Source organism: Geotrypetes seraphini, chromosome 2 (assembly GCF_902459505.1).
Source record: "Geotrypetes seraphini chromosome 2, aGeoSer1.1, whole genome shotgun sequence".
NCBI lineage: Eukaryota > Metazoa > Chordata > Amphibia > Gymnophiona > Dermophiidae > Geotrypetes > Geotrypetes seraphini.
This window is the reverse complement of record NC_047085.1, coordinates 33,184,907-33,202,688: the sequence shown is the minus strand read 5'-3', so window position 1 is coordinate 33,202,688 and position 17,782 is coordinate 33,184,907. Positions and strand designations below refer to the sequence as shown.

The window sequence follows — 17,782 nt, the reverse complement described above, 5'->3', positions numbered from 1 at the left end:
GTTATTAATTTTCAGATCAGATACAAAGTGCAAACAATATACATCAAATAATACATTAAACATCACTTATAACCAAACAAATATTAATACAAAATAGATCCCCCCCTCCCCTCCTTGGATGTGTGTAGAAATCAACTTGGAATCAAAGGTCTATTCGATTAATCAATTTTAACAAATGCCGCTATTGGACCCCCATGTTTCTTTATTTTGTCCCAATTGTTCAGCATTCATTCTTTCTTATCTATAATATTGACAAAGAGTTTCCCGCCAAAAAGTAACGTTCGATCTATCCCAGTTCTTCCAATTTCTCGTTGTTAACTGCATGGCCACCCCGTCATAATAAGAAGAATTTTTCAAAGGCAAGCTTTGGTTAATTTAGAAATTCTTAGCATATTATTCCCTGCCCCCTTTTACTAAGCTGTGGTAGAGATTTCTACCGCGGCCCAGAGTGCTTAATGATCCGACACTGCTCTGACGTTCATAGGATTCCTATGAGCGTTGGAGAACGTCAGAGCATTTAGTGCTCCGGGCCGCGGTAGAACTCTCTACCATAGCTTAGTAAAAGAGGGCCTTAATGTAGTAGAACCTTTTGCTGCCCTAATTCTTCACAGTTAACAATATTCACCCTGACACTAGTATCTTGACCCATAATGAAAATGGCTGGAAATTGGAAAAGTACTTTACATTCTGACACACAAAAAAAACAATTTGTGATTATATTTTTGCTTTTCAGGCTGTGTCTGGTGAAGCTTTCCAACATCTACCGCTTCGAGCTGAGTCGGCCCAGCGGATGGTCACTAGGATGGTCTCCGGACTCAAGGGTCTCTCATACGAAGACAGACTGGGCAAATTTCAGCTCTATACTCTAGAGGAGCGCAGGGAAAGGGGTGACATGATTGAGACATTTAAGTACGTCACAGGGCGTGTCGAGGTGGAAAATGACATATTCTTTCCCAAGGGACCCTCGGTCACAAGGGGGCACCCGCTCAAACTCAGAGGAGGGAAATTTAGTGGTGACACCAGGAAGTATTTCTTCACAGAAAGGGTGGTGGATCACTGGAACAAACTTCCGGTGCAGGTGTTCAAGGCCACCAGCGTGCTCGACATTAAGAATAAATGGGACATCCACGTGGGATCCCTACGAGGGTCGAGTTAAGGAACTAGGTCATTAGCACTCAGACTTAATGAGGTGGGTCAGTAGTGTGGGCAGACTTGATGGGCTGTAGCCCTTTTCTGCCGTCATCTTTCTATGTTTCTATCTATAGCAGGGATTCTCATGCCAGTCCTTGGGACATACCCAGCCCCTCAAGTTTTCAGGATACCTTTAATGAATTTGCATGGATCAGTAACTTGGAAACTTAGCTTGTCTTTTTTTCTTTGATATTTCTGAGCTATAGACCGTAGAGTCCACCTGGTACTGTCCTAGGTTCCAACTGCTGGAGTTGCCATCCTTTTTCACTTGTTCACGATCATGCACAGTGTATCCCATACGAACATAAGAATAGCCTTACTGGATCAGTCCAAAGGTCCATCAAGCCCAGTAGCCCTTTCTCATGGTGGTTAATCCAGGTCACTAGTACCTGGCAAAAACCCAAAGAGTAGCAACATTCCCTTATCTCAGAGTAAGCAAGATTCCGGAACCCCAAACAGTAGCAACATTCCATGCGGAATCCCCAAAGAGTAGGAACATTCCAAGCAGTGGATTCCCCCATGTCTTTCTCAATAACAGACTATGGATTTTTCCTCGAGGAAATTGTCCAAACCCTTCTTAAAACCAGCTACGTTATCCGCTCTTACTACAACCTCTGGCAATGAGTTCCGGAGCTTAACTATGAAGATGAACATATTCGTAGAGCTGTGTGTGTCGTTGCAGCCTAAGATTTTATTTGTATAAGAAAATGCTTATAAAACACATTTAGAAAATGCAGAATATAAGAAGCAAGCTGTTCTTTTAGAAACGTATTCGATCGTTTTGGCGTACAGCTTGTTCTTATAAACATTTTAGATCCCAGCTGAAAACTTATCTCTTCTCAAAATACTTTGGCCAATTAGTTCTTTTGTGTTTCCTTTGTCATTTTCATATATAATCTTTTGTAAACCGCGTTGAACTTACGGTTATGCAGTTTAGAAGCACAATGTTATGTTATATTAGGTTACGTATTCCCTGGTTGACCCTGAATGCTGTATCAGCCTTTACTATCTTTTCCTGTTGCTGTTGTGAATTTTTATTGTTCTACAAGTGATATGTCAGGGGTGGGGCATAATTCAATTTTGTTGTTCACCGTGGGCTAGTGTTAAATTGTACATTACTCTGGAAATTATAATAACAAATATCAGTGTTCAAGATATTTTCTCTTGTATGGAATTCATCGCTACATGCATTGAGCTCAAGTCCCTAAATAGTATCTGCGAAACACACACTACATAATTTTATTAGAAAGAACACTTTCAGGGCAGGCAGATGCGCGGGAGTCTGGCTTCGTTATTTCAAGTTTATTTAAAATTTCTCATACCGCCCAATCAAGCCTTCTAGGCGGTGTACAAAAACGCTAAAACAATGCGCTTAATAAAATACATTTTAAACATAAACAAACTGGGAGTAACAATTGTTAAAGATGTTGACAAATGGGAACAAAAGGGAAGGAAGAGTTAGAGAGAATTGATAATTGATAGAGAGAAAGAGAACATGCAAGGGGAAGAATAACAAAAGGGAAGGGGGGCTTGAAAGTAAAAACCTTTCTTGGATCTAAGTCGCCCTTAAAAGGACAATTTATGTTACAAAAGCATCGTGAAAGAGAAATGTCTTTAACTTCACCTTGAAGTTGGCAAGAGTTGATTTTTCACATAAGTAATTTGGAATATTATTCTAGAGAGAGGGGGCGCTAACAGAGAAAATTGCAGTCCTCACTGTGCTTATATGTTTCAATGAGGGGATGGTAAGAAGGTTGTGGGCTGTAGATCTTAAAGTCCTTGTTTGATTATAGGGTATAAGTAGGTTATTAATGAATTCTGGCTGGTTATTTTCTCTGTCCAAAGATTTTTAAATACAGCGGCGGGGAGCTGGTACGTGGGGGAATCGGGAACTGGGGAGAGGTTGGATCCAGCTGGGAGGAGTGGGGGCTGGAGTTGGGAATAAGGGAAGGGCAGATGCTGCAAAGAGGTGGGGGTGGCTGGGAAGGACAGATGCTGCACAGGGGTGGGGGTGGGTGGGAAGGACAGATGTTGGGGATTAGGAAGGGAGGGAGGGAAAGAGAGATACTGCTGGTGGGTGAGAGAATTGTTGGATATAGATGTGGAGTGAGAGGGAAAGACATGGTGCATATGGGGAAAGGAAGAAAGAGGAAAATTGGGCATAGAGAGAGAGAGGAAGAGATGCATGGGGGAGAGAAGGATGAAAAGGAGAAATGTTGGATATGCTGGTGGAGAGGGAACAGAGTGTCAGATTGAAGGGGGTGCAAGGTGGAGGAATATTAGACATAATGATGAAGGGAGAGTTGTGGCATGGTGCCCGCCCTTGGTAGGCCACTGCAAGGAGGGACAGAGAAAGACATTGGTTGGGGAAGGGAATGAGGTCCGGAGGAGATGAAGCATGCAGGAGGCAGAAAGAAAGAAAAATTGGATGCACAGTCAGAAGGAAGTATAACCAGAGACTCATGAAATCACCAGACAACAAAGGTAGGAAAAATGATTTTATTTTCAATTTAGTGATCGAAATGTGTCTGTTTTGAGAATTTATATCTGCTGTCTATATTTTGCACTTTATTTGTCTATTTTTCTATAGTTGTTACTAAGGTGACATTGCATATTTTAAAGTCATCTGTCTTGACCTCTTTGAAAAAAAAAACAACAAATATAAATGATAATTAAGATTTTCTCTGCGTACCGTGTGCTTTGTGCTTTGTTTTTTCAAATTTTGTGGTTACCATTCTGTATTAATAAGATTATATTGTGTGTATATGAAAAATGGATGGAAGAAATTTCATTATTATGAGGGTGGGGTCTGGGGTGGAGCCTGGGCGGGTCTAGGGCAGAGCCTGGATGGGTCTGGGGTGGATATTGGGTGGGGGTACTCAGTTGATATCTTTTAGACTTAGGGGGTACTTGGCTTGAAGAAGTCGAGAAACGCTGTTCTATGCCATGCGTGCTAAATAGTGGGTGTGCCCATGATCTGTCCATATGCCTAAAATGGAAATGCCCCCTTTGCAGTTACACATGCGAACACCTAGGCACCCAGTTATAGAATAGCATCTAAGTACATTTACACCCGTAACCTTTCTGCAGCTTTTGATTTGGTTGACCATGAACTTCTTATTAAACAACTCCAATCAATTGGAATAACAGGTTTGGTATTAAAATGGTTTGAATCATTTTTGAAAGATAGAACATCTCAGGTTTTTACTTCATCTACATCTATTTCACCTCCACCATTGTGGAGTTCTTAGGTCTCAGTTTTGTCTCCATTATTATTTAATATCTTTTTAAAGTCCAATATTGAGGATTTTAATCCAAGAAAAGAATATTAACATCGCCTTGAGAAAGAATATGACTGTTGGGCAGACAGGTTGGACCACACAGGTCTTTTATCTGCTGTCATTTACTATGTTACTATGGGCTCCTTTTACTAAATCGTGGTAGAGCTTTTTACTGCAGGCTGTCGAGGTAAATGCTCCGATGCTCATTCAATTCCTAATTAGCGTTGAAGAATTTACCTCACCGGTCTGCAGTAAGAAGCTCTACTGCGATATAGTAAAAGCCAGCATATGTTACTAATATTAATTCATTCCTTAATAATAGCAAAACTTGACTATTGCAATGCACTTCTTCTCAACGTTACTCAGAAAGAAAAAAGGAGACTCCAGTTACTACAAAATACGGCCATCAAATTAATATATAACGCGAGGAAATATGACCACGTCTCACCATTGCTGATAGACGCACATTGGCTTCCAATCGGTCTTAGGATCATCTTTAAAATAATGTTGCTCATTTTCAAAACACTAGCATCCAATGAACCTCAATTTATATCTAGATTTCTAATCCCACACAGTACTCAACGCCCACTTCGTTCATCTGGTCAAAATCTCCTTTCAGTTCCCTCTCTGAAAATTATAGGAACAAGAAGATCTGATATGTTCACTGTGATGGGACCTCAATGGTGGAACGCTCTGCCTCAATACCTTAGAATTGAAAATGACGTCACAATATTTAAAAAATCTTTAAAAACCTACCTGTTTAAAGATGCTTTTAATATCTAAAACTTTTTAAATTTTTTAGAGAGGTTTCTATTCATGCTATGGTTTTAACTACCCCTTACCTTCTTCTTGTTTTTTTCCTTTTTTCTACCAAAAATTGAAAATTGTAACTTTTACTTTTTCCCTCCCGACTCATGTATGTATCTCATGTAATTATATTGTTAAAATGTTAGTTTCTCTTTATTATTCTTTACTTGGATTTTGTACATCACTTAGTAAATTTTAATAGGCGATTCATCAAATGTATTAATAAACTTGAAACTTAAGCCCCCTTTTTATAAAACCACGCAAAAAGTTTTCAGCCCTGGCAAGTGTGCTGAATGCTCTGCACTGCTCCAACAGTGCTAAAAATCTCTTGCACAGTTTTGTGATGGGGGAGTAAGTGTTGCAGAATATATGACCTGTTACTGCATTTTTCGGCCTATAAGATGCACCTGACCATAAGACGCACCTAAGTGTAGAGGAGGAAAAACCAAGAAAAAAAAATTTGGTTCTAAATTTTTTTTTTCTTGTTTTTTCTCCTCTAAACATAGGTGCGTCTGGTGATCTGGTATGTCTGGTGCTGGGAAGCCCAAAGCCCGCAGCTCCCCGGTACCTTGCTTTAACTGGCAGTGGTTCAGCTCGGTCTCCAGCTGGACAGCAGCCTTTCTTGCTGCAGAGCGGCGCATAAGGCAGGAGCGTGACCATTGTGCTTCCTGCCTGGTCCTGCGCCGCTCCGTGATTGGCTGCCGTCAGTTCTCGTGATTCACGTGCTCCTGCCTTATGTGCTGATCTGCAGCGAGAAAGGCTGCCGTCCAGCAGGACACCGCGCTGGACCACAGCCAGTTAAAAACAGGTACCGGGGAGGGGGGGGGGGATGCATTTGCTCCATATGATGCACCCACTTTTCCAACCCCCTTTTTGGGGTGGAAAAAGTGCATCTTATGGAGCGAAAAATACAGTAGTTCCAGACAAGCACTTTAAATCACCTAGAGCTGTTTCTGGCTCTTTAAATCACTTTGAATATCGACCCCGTAAGATTTTACAGTCCCCTTAACTTTACAAAATAAAAGGTCTTGTATTACACCTCTCATTCTTTGAAAGTACAAAAAAAAATTATTATGCTTTTAATTTAACCTCAAATGGAGGACTTCTATCCAGCTGGTCAAATAACAGCAATCCAAGCAATGTGTTTCCCATTAACCAAAAAGAGAAAATAATGATATTATTTTCAACGTATTACGCTTCAGCTGCATAGAAAAAAGATCTGGAAAGAACTACTGTATACGTAGTATAGGTTACCTGTTGGAGGAGATGGGCAAAAGGAAGAATCCAGGCCTTTCAGAGACAGGTTAATGCGTGAATGAACAAAACACTCGATGGCAGCTTTGTCACAGATGCAGAGAAATTTTTCACACGGGTCCTTGGACACTGGGGGGAAAAAAAATATAGAGAGGCGGTTTTGTCTCAGCTTCTCCCTGTGAGCCATTAGTGCTCTATTGCAGTCAGGCAAATTATAGTAAATACTATATTATATCATATTGTTTTTTATACCCCACACATGTCAACTGGGAATCATTGCATGCTTACATAAGATTAATAAGGTTAGCAACAAAGCCATAATGAAAACAGATGCATTTTTAGCACCTTCCTAAACTGAAGATAGGAAGAGGTCCGACTTAAGCAGGTCTGGAGGCAGTTCCAAATTTTTGGGCCTTGAAACTCAAAGGTGCATTCGAAGAGTGATTTCCTCCAAATTTGACCTGGAGAGGGAAGAATTAATTTATAACATTGAGTCATTCTTGAGTTATGGAAGGATTGTGAAACTTGGATGGCCGAAGTTATCCCAGTCAAGCTTTCTCCATATAAAGACCTGTGAACCATCCATGAAATTTTTAAACTGAATTCTGTACTCGACTGGCAGCCAGTGTAGTTCTATCAGCAACGGACTGGCCCTCTCAAATCGGGCCTTACAGAAAACCAATCTAGCTATTGTGTTCTGGAGTAGCTGCAACCTCTGAAGGCCTTTCTTTGTGATGTTGCAATATAAAGAGTTGCAGTAATCTAGATATATGGAAGTAGAACTGCTTGAGGAACTGTCCGAAAACGAGTCAGACCATCAACCATTTTAGTAGCCTTCCTCTGGACCGACGCCATCCTTTTTATATCTTTTTGAAGGTGCGGCCTCCAGAATTGTACACAATATTCTAAATGAGGTCTCCCCAAAGTCTTATACAGGGGCATCAATACCTCCTTTTCCCTACTAGCCATCCCTCTCCCTATGCACCCAAGCATCCTTTTAGCCGTCACCTTTTCAATCTGTTTGGCCACCTAAAATCATCACATACTATCACACCCAAGTCCCGCTTCTCTTTCATGCACAAAACATCTTCACCCCTCTGAACTTAATATTTCTTCAGGGTTTTGCAGCCCAACTGCATGACCTTGCATTTCATAGCATTAAATCTTAGCTGTCAAATTCCGGACCATTCTTCAAACTTTGCTGGATCTTTTCTCATGTTATCTACACCAATGTTCTTCAACCGCCGGTCCGCGGACCAGTGCCAGTCCACAGAAATTTCCTGCCGGCACGTGCATCGGGCCTGAGACGGTGTTCTTCAGCTGCCAGTGTGATCGATGCGGCGTTATCTTCGGGCCGGCTCCCTCTTCCTCAGTGCTGCAGTGCACAAAGTCGCGGGCAGCGGCTCCTTACGCACGTCCTGCGCCTGAACCCGGAATGCTTCTCTCTGATGTCGCAACGTCAGAGGGAAGGCTTCCAGATGAGGCGTGGGACACGCGAGGAGCCGCTGCCCGCGGCTTTGTGCACTGCAGCACTGAGGAAGAGGGAGCCGGTCTGAAGATAACACTGGGGGGGCGGCATAAAATGGCAAGGCGGGAGCAGGGCAGAAGGTAAGACAGAGCATGGAGGGAGGGAGACAACAAAGGTAGGGGGAATGATTTGAGTTTTCAATTTAGTGACTGAATTGAGTCAATTTTGAGAATTGACATCTGCTGTCTGTATTTTGCACAGTTCAGGAAGAAATGCATTTGTTTCTATTTCTCTGGGGTTTTACTGCATGCAGAGTCTTGAATTTTACGGTTTCATTTGTATATATTAGTACTTTTAGGGCTCCTTTTACAAAGGTGCACTAGTGGTTTTAGCACGCACTCAGCGCGCGCTAAAATGCCGCACGTGCTAGCCGCTACCGCCTCCTCTTGAGCAGGCGGTAGTTTTTCGGATAGCACGTGCTGTAGCACACGCTAATCCGGTGCATGCGCTAAAAACGCTAGCTCTCCTTTGTAAAAGGAGCCCTTAGTTTTTGGTCCTGTATTTGCTTAGAGGGTTATCTGTTTCCTGGTAGGAATGAATATTGAGAAGCATACCGTGTGCTTTGTGTAGTTTAATTTTGTGGTTAGTGTGTGTGTGGAAAATGAATAGAAAAAAATGGTGCTACAATTAGTACTGTTATGGGGGAGGGGTCTGAGGATGGAGATGGGTGGGATCTGGCCCATGACTTAGCCCAGTGCTCTTCAATGCAATGCAATGCAATGCAAAGAAATGCAGAGTAATGCATTTGGGGATTAATAATAGGAAGGAACCGTATATGCTGGGAGGAGAGAAGCTGATATGCACGGATGGGGAGAGGGACCTTGGGGTGATAGTGTCCGAAGATCTAAAGGCGAAAAAACAGTGTGACAAGGCAGTGGCTGCTGCCAGAAGGATTCTGGGCTGTATAAAGAGAGGCGTAGTCAGTAGAAGGAAGAAGGTGTTGATGCCCCTGTACAGGTCATTGGTGAGGCCCCACTTGGAGTATTGTGTTCAGTTTTGGAGACCGTATCTGGCGAAAGACGTAAGAAGACTTGAGGCGGTCCAGAGGAGGGCGACGAAAATGATAGGAGGCTTGCGCCAGAAGACGTATGAGGAGAGACTGGAAGCCCTGAATATGTATACCCTAGAGGAAAGGAGAGACAGGGGAGATATGATTCAGACGTTCAAATACTTAAAGGGTATTAACGTAGAACAAAATCTTTTCCAGAGAAAGGAAAATGGTAAAACCAGAGGACATAATTTGAGGTTGAGGGGTGGTAGATTCAGGGGCAATGTTAGGATGCCTGGAATGCGCTCCCGAGAGAGGTGGTGGAGAGTAAAACTGTGACTGAGTTCAAAGAAGCGTGGGATGAACACAGAAGATTTAGAATCAGAAAATAATATTAAAGATTGAACTAGGCCAGTTACTGGGCAGACTTGTACGGTCTGTGTCTGTGCATGGCCGTTTGGAGGAGGATGGGCAGGGGAGGGCTTCAATGGCTGGGAGGGTGTAGATGGGCTGGAGTAAGTCTTAAAAGAGATTTTGGCAGTTGGAACCCAAGCACAATACCGGGTAAAGCTTTGGATTCTTGCCCAGAAATAGCTAAGAAGAAAAAAATTTAAATTGAATCAGGTTGGGCAGACTGGATGGACCATTCGGGTCTTTATCTGCCGTCATCTACTATGTTACTATGTTACTATGTAACTGCCAGTCCACAAAATAATTCTTTTATTTCCGCCAGTCCATAGGTGTCAAAAGGTTGAAGATCACTGATATACACCATCAGGGTGGGATCTACTCTACTGCAGATTTTGGTATTATCCACAAAAAGGCAAGTCACTGAACCCTCCATTGCCCCAAATGCAAAAAAACAAAAACACACCTTTGATTATAAGTCCACTGGGGATAGCATTTTTTTTTTTTTTTTTGCTACTTCAGCTTGTCTGCGGTGTTCTTTACTCACATGTTTAAAGACAATAGACTGTTTTCAGTCCAATTCTTTATATGTGAGGTTGCAAACCATCGGACCCCTGAGGAAGGCGTGTTCGCCAAAACACGGACCGTGTAGGGTCCGGTTGGATTTTTATCACTGTATTTTTTATCATTGTACTTTTTAAATTGAATTTTCATGGTTTTATATGTCAGTGTTTAATAAATTATCTCCAGAGCATCTGTATCCACAGTTTTTGTTTTCATCGACAGAGAAAGTACCTGCAGATACACCCTACTTCTACACCCAGAGAGTGGTAGAAAGCTGGAATGCTCTTCCAGAGGCTGTTATAGGGAAAAACACCCTCCAAGGATTCAAGACAAAGTTAGACAAGTTTCTGCTGAACAGTAACGTGCGCTGGTGGGGCTAGTCTCAGTTAGGGTGCTGGTCTTGGACCAGAGGGCCGCCATGTGAGCGGGCTGCTGGGCATGACTCAGCAGTGACAATTCTTATGTTCTTATATGATGCTCAAAGTTGCATGTGCAAATTTGGGCATGCACAATGTATTCGACAAACTAGCCAATTAGGGGACAATTCTATAAACGGTGCCTTAACATAAGCGCTGCTAGGCACCATTCCGACCCCTAAGTAAAGAGGGAAATGTCATTTTACGTAAATGGTATTTAAGTAAAAATATGAAGCGCCTACGAGCATTGAAATCACACCTCCGGAGGCCTAATGCCACTACAGGCATGGCTAACGCCAGAAGTGGCGCTAAGTGCCTCCAGAGGCGCAATTCACGTCAAAGGTAGGCCTGGCAAACCCTGATTGACATGTGATTGGCAGCCGCTTTTAAGGTGGCCACCAACGGTGCCGTTTAGAGAATCCGGCAGTAAGTGCTGATAATTGGGCGTTAATAATTAGCAGCACTAATTGGCATCAGAAAAGGGGTGGGGCATGGGAGGGGCAAGGGCAGATCAGGAGCATCCCTGGAATTTGCAGGCAGTGTAATTTAGGTGCAAGAATATACTCCGGGTTTCAGTCGTTGTAAATCCTTGTGCGAAATGCTATTTTGCAAATGGCACCCAACTCTGAGTGCCATTTATAGAATAGCGTTTAGGGCTCCTTTTACTAAGGTGCGCTAGCGTTTTTAGCGCACGCACAAGATGAGCGTGCGCTATGGCGCGTGCTAGCCGAAAAATTACCGCCTGCTTATAAGGAGGCGGTAGCGGCTAGTGCGTGCGGCATTTTAGCACGCGCTACACGTGCGCTAAAACCGCTAGTGCGCCTTTGTAAAAGGAGCCCTTAGTGCTAATTTTTATAGGGGCCTCTAGAACAAACTACCTACCCGCATAATGGTTGATAGAAGGCCTACTGAACGTCAGGAAGGCAATAAAAACTCACCTCTTCCCCAACCCTCTAGGAGAGTGCGCTGATCAAATTCCTCGAACCTTCTGACAAAGTGCTGGACCCTCCACTGGCTCAAATCTAAAACACTATCCTTATCTTTCACTAAGGTGCGCTATGCCTTTTAGCACACGCTACATATTAGCGTGCGCTAATCACCTGCTAAACGATAATGCATGCATGCTATCCTATGGACGTGTTAGCAGTTAGCACATGCGTTGATGTAGTAATAATATTATCATTTATAGCTAAAGAGACATATGATCAAGAAACTGTTTTATTTTACTTTTGTGATTATGATAAACATACCGAGGGCCTCAAAATAGTACCTGGCGGGCTGCGAGTTTGAGACTAGAGAGCTGCCCGGGAACGGGGACGACGGGAATCCCGCGGGACCCGCGGGCATCCCGCGGGTTCCCCCTTTGGGTCACGGGGATCCCGTGGGGACGCCCCTAGGGTCGCGGGGATCCCGTGGGGACGCCCCCTAGGGTCGCGGGGATCCCGTGGGACGCCTCCGAGGGTCGCGGGGTTCCTGCGGGGCTGGATGTACTCAGTCGCGCGGCTCTTCTCCCTACCTTCTCTGCTTGCAGCACAGAGCCGAACGGAAGTCTTCCCGACGTCAGCGCTGACGTCGGAGGGGAGGGAGGGCTTAAACAAAGCCCTCCCTCCTTCCGACGTCAGCGCTGACGTCGGGAAGACTTCCGTTTGGCTCTGTGCTGCAGGCAGTGCAGGTAAGGAGGAGAGTAGCCTCGCGGTTCGAGTGGCTACCAAGGGAGGGGGCGGTCCGCCCCGCCATACCCCGCCCCGGTTGCAGCACAGCCGGCCAGGTCCCCTTACTTTTGTGGCACTTCCCCGACCGACCGACAACAGCCCCGGTCCGACAATCCTCCCTGCCCTGTAGCCGCGAATCTAAATTATCTTCTTACAGCAGCTGTAATAAGGTAATTTAGATTCGCAGTTAAGGGCAGGGAGGTTTGTCGGACCGGGGCTGTTGTCAGTCGGTCGGGGAAGTGCCACAAAAGTAAGGGGACCTGGCCGGCTGTGCTGCACCCGGGGCGGTAGAGAAGGAGTGGGGAGAAGGACGCTGAAAGGCCATGGGGAAGACGGGAGGTGGGGGGAAGGACTCTGAAAGCACTTGAAGACAGAGGAGGGAGAAGGACGCTGAAAGCACATGGGGAATACAAAGGGGTGGAGAAGGACGCTGAAAGGCCATGGGAAGGGCGGGGGGGGGGAGGACTCTGAAAGCACTTGTGGAAGACAGAGGGGGGAGAAGGATGCTGAAAGCACATGGGGAAGACAAAGGGGTGGAGAAGGACGCTGAAAGGACATGGGGAAGACGGGGGGGTGGAGAAGGACGCTGAAAGGCCATGGGGCAGACAGAGGGGGGAGAAGGACGCTGACAGGACATGGGGAAGATGGGGGGGAGAAGGACGCTGAAAGGAAATGGGGAAGAGAGAGTAGGGAGAAGACGCTGGCAGGGAAGAAGACAGATGCCAGACTATGGGGGGAGCGGAGAGAAGAAGATGGGTGCCAGACCAATTTGGAAGGGGGAAGAAAGGGAGAGGCACAGTAACAGAGCAAATGGAAGATGCAGAAGGAAGAGAGACAGTGGATGGAAGGAATTGAATGAGAACATGAGGAAAGCAGAAACCAGGCAACAAAGGTAGGAAAAGAATTATATTTCTTTTTTTTTAATTTTGCTTCAGGATAAAGTAGTATATTAGTTGTGTTGATAAAAATTTATAAACATTAGAGGCTCTGGTAGAAACCCATTTGCAAAGTATGTATTCTTCCCAATTAATATTTTCAAATTAATAAAGTCTTTTTGCTTATTTGTAAATGGGTTTCTACCAGAGCCTTTAATTCAGTAGCATAATTAAATGAAATAACTATTTCTGAAGTTTATAGGGACGGGCGGGGACGGAGGGGATTCCTCGCGGGGACGGGTGGGGACGGAGGGGATTCCTCGCGGGGACGGGTGGGGACGGAGGGAATCCTCACGGGGACGGGTGGGGACGGGTGGGATTCCTCACGGGGACGGGTGGGGACGGGTGGGACTTTGGCGGGGACGGGTGGGGACGGGTGGGATTTCTGTCCCCGCGCAACTCTCTATTTGAGACCACTGCTATAGGCTAAGGCTCTTTACACCTGCATTGTGATGTCATAGAACTTTATGGTTATGGAAACATGATGGCAGATAAAGGCCAAAGGGCCCATCCACAGCATCCACTATCTCCTCCTCTCCCTATTGGCTAAGGCTCTTAACATTTGCATCTCCTCTTCCTATAGGCCAGTGGTTTCCAACTCAAACCCTTTGCAGGGCCACATTTTGGATTTGTGAGTGCTTGGAGGGCCTCAGAAAAAAAATAGTTAATGTCTTATTAAAGAAATGACCATTTTGCATGAGGTAAAACTCTTTATAGTTTATAAATCTTTCCTTTTGGCTAAGTCTTAATAATAATTTTGTAATTTATAGCTAAAGAGACATATGATCAAGAAACTGTTTTATTTTACTTTTGTGATTATGATAAACATACCAAGGGCCTCAAAATAGTACCTGGAGGGCTGCATGTGGCCCCCGGGCCACGAGTTTGAGACCACTGTACTATACTAAACGCCGTATTTACCATATTATGTTTGCCACACTGTCTACATGCTTCAATCTCTCATGCCATGTTTGCCACACAGTGTTTGTTATGCCATGTTTTCTATGCTATATTTCATCACACAGGCTCGCCTTACCAGTTTTGCCAAGTCGTGTCACACTATGTTACCCATGCTTTTTAATACTAGGCTCACCATAGTATTTTTCACCATACCATGTTTGTCACATTATGTTTTACTAAGATTTGTCCACTATGTTTTGCCGACTCTGTGAGACAACGTTTGCCATGTTGCTTGTTGCAAGTTTACGGGGCTCGCTGCGTCTGTCAGGCAGAAACCAACGTTTCAGCCACAATTCTATGGCTTTCTTCAGGGCATGCTCTGAAGTCTGCAGTGTGACTCTGGAAATAAGTGGGTTCACTGGCCTGATTGGGAACAGGGCAGCCCACCAATTTGAATTTTGGCGGGAAAGTCAGTTGGTCAGAAATTTGAATGTTATGCCATGCTATCTCCTACCATACTATGTCTGAGAGTGTGGTGCAGGCAGGGCCGGATTTTCCTATAGGCTAACTAGGCTTCAGCCTAGGGCCTCAAGATCAAGAGGGGCCTACATTCAAATTGTTAGCAAAATTAAAATTACACTATTCTAAAAACAGTGAACACTAAAACACTGAACCGAAAATAAAGAGAAATTCTACGCTTCGGGATCGGAACCGGCTCCGGCCGCAACGGGGCGCCGACTCGGCTTCTCCCTTTCTTTTTCTCGCCCTGGGAGGAGGATCGGGGAGGGAAAGACGTCAGTCCGTAAACAGCTGGGCAAAGCCCAACCCCGTGGGAGAGAGGCAAAACGTGGATCTATCAGGACAGGGCGGCCCAGACTGGCATCGGGGGTGGGGGGTGGGGTGGGGGTTTCAGTGGAAGGGGGATGGGAGACAGGCAGGCTGGCATCGGAGGGGGGGTGGGGAGGTTTAATGGAAGGCAGGCAGGCAGGATGGCATGGGGGGTGTTCAATGGAAGGGGGATGGGAGGCAGGCGGGCATCGGAGGGGGGGTGAGGTGAGGAAGGACGCACTGGAGGCACTATGGACATAGGAAGGGGCAATGTTGTGTGTTATGTTTGATTAGTTATTGTTACAAGTACTATATATGGTGCTGAGAATAAATGTCCAAATAAGTGTTCTCGACTTCTTTTATTTATTATCCGTGTCACATTTTTTATAAAGGTTAGTACCAATAACAACATGTTTCATTTAACATATTGATATATATCACAGTAATGATGTATTTTATTATCTCTCGTGTAATTTACAAACCTAAAAATGGGAGGTGAAAGGGCCTCATAAGTGGAATAGCCTAGGGCCTCTTTTCATCTAAATCCGGCCCTGGGTGCAGGGGTTGGAGCTGCAACCTCAGCACCCTGAGACTGTGAGTTCTGACATGCGCTGTTCCTTATGATCCTGCGCATGTCGCCTGGTTCCCCCAATGTCCCAGGCATGTTAGATAGCTATCTGATCTGCAGACTGCAGCGCGATGTACAGGGGAGTTTCATGCCTGTTCACGACCGATTTTGTTTACCTTCTCCATTCTGGTTTTCCTTTTACTAAGGTGCGCTAGCGTTTTTAGCGCACGCAGGAAATTACCGCACGCTATGCTTCTAGAACTAACGTCAGCTGAATGGCGTTAAGGTCTCGCACGCGTGGCAATATAGCACGTGCTATTCCGCGGGTTAAAGCCCTAGCGCCTCTGTGCACTACTAGTAGAGACTCCTGAGGAAGGAGTGTTTCTTGGAAACGCGGACCGTGTTGGATCCGGTCCACAGGAATATTGGGACCAGTTGTTTTTAGATTTTGGTTTTTGTGATTTTAATAAATTCCTGTACCCTGTACATTTTCTTGCGGTATCGTTTTTGTTTGCTATTAGATAGTAAGCCCACCGGGACAGACGGGGAAAAATGCTTGAATACCTGAATAAATGCATGTAAACCAGGGGTGTCCAACCTGCGGCCCCGTGAAGTATTTTGTGTGGCCCCGGTCGAGGGCGATGCAGTGTTTTCCTCTGCTGCCCCCGAGTGTTTATCGTCTTTCCAGCTCCCTCCTCTGTCTTGCTGCAGCGTTTGCGCGGCCCCAGAAACATTTTTTTCGGCCGATGCGGCCCAGGGAAGCCAAAAGGTTGGACACCCCTGATGTAAACCGTTCTGAGCTCCCACGGGAGAATGGTATAACAAAGTTTCCAAGTTTTATTAAAAATTGTTATCCCGCTTATCAGATTTTTAAGCGGCTTATAGTAATAAAATTTATAAAAATGGAGGGATATACAAACAATAGTCATTACTTGACGGTATAAATAAACATTTAGGGGTAAATTCTCTATAATACGTCTAAACTTAGGCGTGCTTTAGACGTCCGAAGTAATTGAATAATTATGGCGTTAAGGGCCTTAATAAGCGTTAATTGGGACTTAGACGCAGGTAGACGCCTAAGAGGGATTAAGTGAGATTTAACAACGCCTATGCGTCAGACGTTAATTAGACGTGTATAGGATATAGAGGGCTGTAAAATAGCAAAATTTTGTCTCCTTTACACTCCTGTGCATTCGTGCTTGATCTGTGATATTTTCATCAGCATTGTGCATCAGATACATTCATTTCCTCTCAGCTACACTGAAGTAAAAGGTGGTGTAGCTCAGTGAGTAAAAGCGCTGTATCGATCATCCGGAGGTTGTGAGTTCAACTCCCAGCATGTCTTTTACTTGTGGCATATCTACCTTCCAGGTGCACCTTGATGATGCTTTCCACCTCTTATAGAAGTTGATTAACATTACTGTGTAGCATGAAAACTAAACTTCCATGCTGATAATTTGGGTTCAACTCATCTTAAATAATAAAATGCTAGCCGCGCATGCGCACTTGCCTCGCGTCTATCCTGCGCTCAGCGTCTGTACAGATGTCTACCCGACGCCTAAGTACCATTTGATTGACACTTGCGTTTTCTGGACGTCTAAAGCACGCCTAAGTTAGATGTAGTATAGAGAATTTACCCCTTAGACATTATAGGCTGACTCAGAAGGTAGAAGGGGAGAAATACAATATTGAATAGGTCAGGAAGACATAGCATTTAACAACCATAAGATCAGCTATATAATCATAAATTTGTTATGAAAATAGACATTTATTGAGCATGCACCTTTACTTTTACTAAATAAGTAAATTTGGGCACCATGTATAGAATTTAGTCCATAATGTGTATACAGTGTTGCATACATCTAGGAGCCCTTATAGAAATGATAAGAAGCAATAGTTCAATAACTCTTAGCTATTATATCAAATGATTGTATTGATTTTCTACGCTTACAATACTCCTATGTGTTTATGCAAAAAAAAAAAAAAAAGCTTCGTAACTATAGCTCTATGTATTACATATAGAAGCATAAAAAAGTCCATATGACCTGTCTATTCTGTCTGTCTACTCTATACCATGTACAAGGTTCATAGACAATGGTGCGAAAGACAAAAGCGTGCCGACAATTAAGCGCAGCGCGCGCCGCCACACCGCTCTAAATTACAGTTTTTAGGGGCTCCGACGGGGGGTTTTGTTGGGGAACCCCCCAGTTTACTTAATAGGCATCGTGCCGGCGTTATGGGGGGTTTGGGGGGTTGTAACCCTCCATATTTTACTGTAAACTGAACTTTTTCCCTAAAAACAGGGAAAAAGTGAAGTTTTCAGTAAAATGTGGGGGGTTACAACCCCCCACAACCCCCACAACGCGGCGCAATGTCTATTAAGTAAAGTGGGGGGTTCCCCC

At 44.4% G+C, this 17,782-nt stretch overlaps 1 protein-coding gene across 1 annotated transcript in view; it reads right to left on the bottom strand.

Moving 5' to 3' along the window:
* Window positions 1-17,782, bottom strand: part of OC90 (otoconin 90) — a 140,886-nt gene that overhangs the window by 41,760 nt on the left and 81,344 nt on the right. The window contains exon 5 of the mRNA XM_033929878.1: window positions 6,534-6,662. Within this exon, the coding sequence (XP_033785769.1) occupies window positions 6,534-6,662 (129 nt within the window). The remainder of the gene's footprint in view (window positions 1-6,533; window positions 6,663-17,782) is intronic.